Source organism: Calliphora vicina, chromosome 1, assembly GCF_958450345.1.
Source record: "Calliphora vicina chromosome 1, idCalVici1.1, whole genome shotgun sequence".
In the NCBI taxonomy this organism is placed as follows: Eukaryota; Metazoa; Arthropoda; class Insecta; order Diptera; family Calliphoridae; genus Calliphora; species Calliphora vicina.
The window spans coordinates 36,096,148-36,102,806 of NC_088780.1; the positions used below are offsets into that span (position 1 = coordinate 36,096,148).

The window sequence follows — 6,659 nt, forward strand, 5'->3', positions numbered from 1 at the left end:
TGTGATAGCGAAAATTTTTAGCTCATGTCAAAAAATTTTGGGTTTACCCTAATGCTTATGACAAGAAAATACACTTGAAATCCTTTACACCAAATTTATTGCATATTACTCGTCATGCAACATTTTGTTGCATAAGATAGAAATAACATACATATTGTTACGTTTTTACCTTTTAAAAACGATGCTTTATTTACTTTAAATAAACCGGATACTTTTGATTGCAAATTAAAGTAGTTTAGTAGTTTTAAAAGTGTAACAACAACTCTTCATTTTATCAAATGTTTAACAACAACGCAGTCGATGTTAACTCTAACTTCGTCTATAATAAACTGACTAATTACTGCAACCGATGTCACTATTTATACACACTGCCATCTTCATTTAAGTAGCCTAGATTGTTCTTAACAGTCAAAACTAGTATATTCGAATTCTAGAGCTTTCGATGTTAATGTTAGCAGCTTTAACATTTAGTGTTGCCATACTTACAAACAATGCTAATAACTGCATGCTATAAACATTGTTGATAAGTAGAAGCTTCTACTGATAGACATGTTTATAAACACATGATGAATGTTGCAGGCAGTCGTTATATACCGTTAAATTCAAATAGCTAATGCAAATTATTGACAATATTTTAGTTGTATCGAACTATGCCAGAACCGATATACTTTCAATATCATTTGGAATTTTCTCAATTTAAAATTGAAATTCTCAACTTTATTTGGAATTAAAAAATTCTGTTAGCTTCTTGTAGAAAGTATGGAGTGGATTTAAACAAATCTCAATGTACATTTCTTGCATAAAATTCTATTAACTTTATTGTAATTTTGTATTCTAAATAACTCAAATATATAATTTAAAAACTAAAAATACTCGTTGGTCATTGTCGCTGCAGATTCAAGTACATAGTTAAATTGAAAACAATTTATTTGCAATAAGAAGTCAACTCGTAGAAGTTGCAACCCTTAACACAGCACTCCTCATAAATGCCCAAAAGATTGCGACGTCTTCTGGTCTTGGCAACGCTATTAGCTTGATCACTCATTAACAAGTCATCCAAAAATGAATCTTTTTTGTGGACTCCAGCATCATCTTCAATGTCGTTGTAGTTATCCATAATATCCAAGTCATTGTGTACAGGTACTAAATTTAAAGAAAATTTAAGGTTTATATAGAATCATTTTTTTATTGTTGTTGATATATTACCTGATTTCTTAGTTTTCATGGAGTTGTAGCCATTGACACAAACCGATTCCAAGACTTGAGCCAACACAGGACCACATAGGCGCTTAGTGCTGGCATTTACTTCGTAAACAGCAACAATAACAATTACCAAAATGCACAATAATTTCATTTTGTTAGAGATGTTTTTTATTTTTAATCTTTTAATAAACAAATAATTTTAAAGAAGGTTCTTTATTAGTTATTTGTAAGTAATTGCAGGCTTAACAGCTTAAAAATGACTGTGCTATTTACAATAATTTACTCCAGTATTTATAGTAGAAAATATAAGAAAACATCCACATAAGTGGCAAAGGATGACAAAGCAATGCTGTCACTTCAAATTGTTTTAATAGGTGTATTTTAATTCACATGTGCTTATTAATATTCATAATTTATTTTGCTCGACTTCATACATAGATTTATTATTAGATTAAAATTACATAATTTAAAGTTGTTAGGGCAGGTTGTCTTCTTGATTTTATCCTTATGTGTTTTATTTGTGCTAAATAAATTTTACTTTCTTTTCACAACACACTACCAGAACATAATAGTGAAACAAATTTTCTATTTAAAATTGAAAGTCATTGAATCCAGTATCTTTCGGAGAAATGAAAATGATGGTGGATATATTGATTTTGTCATTCTGTTTATAACACATAGAAATATTCATCGCAGACTCACAAAGGTACAATATTTCAGTTGGTATTAAATAAAAATTAGATATTTTATTTATTTTTAATTTTGTATATTGCCGAGGAGGCCAATGCTGGGAGCTACATACATTTGCAATAAACCTAAGCTTCTAGAGAAAATTATCTTTCTAACAAGGTATAAAACAATAATTTCGAATGAAAAATAACAAAGTTATACGAGTTTTATCTGACCAAATATTGAGCAAAAAATGCTAGTTTACTCAAATTTTACTCGCATTTCTATTGTTGACATAGTTGTTTACATAACAGTGAGCAAATAATACAAAAATGTCGTTTTTCTTGAATATATGACGTAGTGAAATGCTAATAACTTGGTTATCTTTAACTCGATGTTCATGTTTTATACCTTGTTAGAAAGATAATTTTCTCTAGAACCTTAGGTTTATTGCAAAAAACAGTATTTAAATAGGGAATTTTTTAAGATATCAGAAAAAGTACCATTATTTACCAAATTTTACAACTTTCAATCGATTTTCTCTAGAAGCTTAGGTTTATTGAAAATGTTTAAAAACCAGTATATAAATATGAAATTTTTTTAAGATATCGAAAAAGGTACCATTATTTACCCAATTTTACAATATTCAATCGATTTCCAGCACGTGTTCTAGTTATTTGATTTCACTTAAATTTTGCAGTAGTTAGTTTTAGCTACTAACGAACAAAATAAGACCCATCCAAAGCAAATCTATTTTTTTGAGGGCATGTCTAATGTACATGGAATGAAATTTGTGACCTGTCTTTAGAATACAGGGTGTAAAAATCGACCACATCTGGTTAGGAAATCTTTGAATTGCTACAAATATAGCAGATTTCAATGAATGAAACTTTGTAATAAACAATTAAATTTTAAAATTTTCGTTTTTATACCCTTCACTTTCGTGAGAAGGGTATATATAATTTTGTCATTCCGTTTGTAATTTCCACAATATAATTTTTCGACCCTATAAAGTATATATATTCTGGATACTTATAGATAGCGGAGTCGATTAAGCCATGAAGACCCCAGATATCTTGGTGATCCAAATCTTCAATAATTCTGTCAGACATGCTTTCGAGAAGATTCCTATTTTAAATCAAAAAAATCAGTCCCCAAATGGCTGAGATATGAGGAAAAAACCATGACAACCTCGATTTTTGACCTACAGTTAGCTTCAAAAGTGAGTATACACCAAAAATTATTTAATTTTTTTTAAGATAATGAAAATCCTAAAATTTATCCATCGAATAAAATTTTAAAGTTTCGGTTTGTTGGAGATTGGGTTGCATAATAGATTCGGTTATGAAAAAAAAGATTTAAGTCGGACTATAATGATTTTCATGATCTTAAAGAAATCAAAAAATTAGCTGGTGTTTACTCACTTTTGAGGCTGTGTTTATATCTGGATTTATAAGTCATTAATATAGACAATATGGATATCTAATGATAGATATTTCAAAGACCTTTGCAACGACGCACAAAGGGATGGCTTCACACATTTTTTGCAAAAATTATAAGGAGTATTCGTAGAGCACTGAAATTTGGCACCGAGAATTATATGGACTAAATTAAGAAAAAAATAAAATTTTATCAAAATCAACCACGCCCAACGCCCACTGCCCATACAATCCAAATAGATTTTTTTGCATAAAATTGTTTCTATCCAAGTAAAAGTCTAGAAATTTGGTACATGTATTTTCTGAAGCAAAAGAAGACCATATGCTAAGTTTTATAAAAATCGGCCATGCCAACCGCATACCGCCCATGCAATCCAAATGCAATATATTTTTGGGCAAAAATTATAAGGAGTGGTCGTAGAGCATTGAAATTTGGCACCGAGAATTATATGGACTAAATTAAGAAAAAATTAAATTTTATCAGAATCGACCATGCCCAACGCCTACTGCCCATATAAACCAAATTGATTTTTTCGCATAAAATTGTTTATATCCAAGCAAAAGTCTAGAAATTTGGTACGTACATTTATTGAAACAAAAAAGGAACGCATGCCGAGCTTCAAGAAAATCGGTCACGGCCACGAAACCCATACATAGAAAAGAATTTTTTTGATATTTCGTTTATTATTCGACAAAAAATGTTAAGTTTTCGTGCTGTTCCGAAAACTATTTATTTTTTAAATCAAAACAAGACAATCCCACCTTTCATTTTATTAAACAGCATGGGGGAAAGTGGGGTTACATTTTTTTTCTCCATGGAAAATCAAAAATAAAATAATTTTTAGAGCCTTATAAATATGGCCATATCTCGTTAACGGTTTATGATATCCCCATAACTTTTTTTTGTATTTATGGAGAAATGCTATATTTTTCAAATATATTAAAGGTAAATGGTATTATTAGGAAAATTATACATATGGGGCATTTCATGTCAAGTGAACCAACTTTTGAAATCGATGAACTCGTTTGACCAAAATGTCGAAATTTGACCCCCTATAACTCAGAGAGTTCTCTACCGATCTTGTTGAAAAATTGTGTCTGAGTTACTATCCAATAGAACTAACCTTGGTGCAAATTTCATCCCGATCGGACGACATCGATTTCAAAAGTTGGTTCACTTGACATGAAATGCCCCATATATAAACCACTGAATTGCGTGAAAATATAAGTAAATTATTTTCTTAAAACTATAAGTGTACATTTCATCTTTAAACATACATATCTCTACAAAACTGCATCATTTGATTTTTGAAATTAAGTGTTTGAAAAATTGACTTTTTGACACCAAAATCCCTCTGTGCGACGTATATAATAAGACCATAGTAAGTAAGTTGGACCTAGAATGGGTCAAAATCGGAAAAAATATTTTTTAACCCGATTTTTTTTTTCACCAAAAAACAAAAATTTTTTTTTTAAATTTAAAAAAAAAATTTAAAATAACAATTCGAAAAAAATGTTTTTCAAAAAAAGTTGGAAAAAACAACTTTGAAAAAAAAATAAATATTGTTTACCTAAAAATATTTAAAATTTTTATTTTGAATTATAATTTAGTGAAGGGTATATAAGATTCGGCTCAGCCGAATATATGTAGCTCTCTTACTTTTTTACCTTGACTTTATTTTGTTTTTCACAAACATCTTCGTCAATCTTATTAATTCTAATCAATACCAAAGTAACACGTGAATTCGCCATCAAATCAACTCAAGGTCAAAATTTTGAAATGTGATTTAAAAATGGCTGACTTTTGACAAAAATGGAGCTTAACATTTTTTTTAATATTTTGAAATATTTAAAATATTTTTTTTTAAATATTTTTACATATTTGATAAGCTTTAAGAATTATTATTTAAGAATTAAATTTTTAAATCGACATAGACATGTACCCTACTTCAAGCAATGGTTATTTTTGTCTGTTCATTTGCGAGAGAGAAAAAATGCACATTTTGCGAGGCATTTTAGTGTTTTTATGAGGACCATTAAGATTTAGTAACTATTTTCTATTGTTGGTTATTTAGCCCTTTATCTTAAGCTTCTTTTAAAAACTAAAAAGTAAAAACTTATTAAATAAATCATATCTGAATAAAATATGTTCATAAAATTCGATTGTTTTAATTTTGTTTATTCATTCTTAATAATTCTTAATATATAATTTTATAACTAAAATTATTCGTTTATCATTTTGTCACATAAGATTTAAGTTCATACTGAGCTAATGGATTGAAAACAATCTATTTGCAATAAGAAGTCAATTCGTAAAAGTTGCAGCCTTTAACACAGCACTCCTCATAAATGCCCAAAAGATTGCGACGTCTTCTGGTCTTGGCAACGCTATTAGCATGATTACTCATTAACAAGTCATCCAAAAATGAGCCTTTGGTATGGACTCCAGCATCATCTTCAATGTCGTTGTAATTATCCATAATATCCAAGTCATTGTGTACAGGTACTAAATTTAAAGAAAATTTAAGGTTTATATAGAAACATTTTTTTTATTGTTGTTGAAATATAACCTGATTTCTTAGTTTTCATGGAGTTGTAGCCATTGACACAAACCGATTCCAAGACTTGAGCCAAAACAGGACCACACAGGCGCTTAGTGCTGGCATTTACTTCGTAAACAGCAACAATAACAATTACAAAAATGCACAATAATTTCATTTTGTTAGAGATGTTTTTTATTTTTAATCTTTTAATAAACAAATATTTTTAAAGAAAGTTCTTTATTAGTTATTTGTAAGTAATTGAAGGCTTAACTGCTTAAAGATGACTGTGGTATTTGTTATAGTTAAGTGCAGTATTTATAGGTGAATTTATGAAAAATTATAATAAAGAATTGCGAAGGAATGCTGTCACTAAGAATTATTCTAATAGGTGTATTGGGTTCATATGTGCTTATTAATATTCATAATTTTTTTTTAATACATAGATTTATCATTAGATTGTAGGTATTTGTTAGATAATAGATAAGTAAATATGTTAACACGCCTTAATCTTGAAATGGAAAGCATGAATGTGCTTAGCTTTTATGAATATTTAAAATTTATTTTATAATTATAACTATTACCAAATATGAATATGTGTCGAGGAAGCCCTCACACAACTGTTTTAAAATCTTCTTACAAAACACTGACATAATTATGCAAATTATCTTATCAAGTTATAGCTCTAAATACAGCAATGCGGAATCTTTTATACCCTTTACAGGTAATAGGAGAAAAAATCGAATTTTTGAAAGAGACATATGAAAAATTGGACCTGTGTCAATGTCTGATTAGTTGTATATTTTAT

General features: G+C 28.7%; 2 protein-coding genes across 2 annotated transcripts; both read right to left on the minus strand.

The window, feature by feature from the left end:
* Positions 1 to 925: 925 nt before the first annotated feature.
* Positions 926 to 1,354, minus strand: LOC135963456 (probable insulin-like peptide 3). Its single transcript, XM_065515304.1, has 2 exons — positions 1,207 to 1,354; positions 926 to 1,143 (listed from the first exon to the last, which is right to left on the minus strand). Exons 1-2 carry the CDS (start codon positions 1,352 to 1,354, stop codon positions 926 to 928), a joined length of 366 nt encoding a protein of 121 aa, XP_065371376.1.
* A 4,217-nt stretch (positions 1,355 to 5,571) lies between these two features.
* On the minus strand, positions 5,572 to 6,029 carry LOC135963221 (probable insulin-like peptide 1). Its single transcript, XM_065514987.1, has 2 exons — positions 5,882 to 6,029; positions 5,572 to 5,817 (listed from the first exon to the last, which is right to left on the minus strand). The coding sequence occupies exons 1-2, from the start codon at positions 6,027 to 6,029 to the stop codon at positions 5,600 to 5,602; spliced, it is 366 nt and encodes a 121-aa protein (XP_065371059.1). The 3' UTR covers positions 5,572 to 5,599.
* Between the last annotated feature and the right edge of the window lie 630 nt (positions 6,030 to 6,659).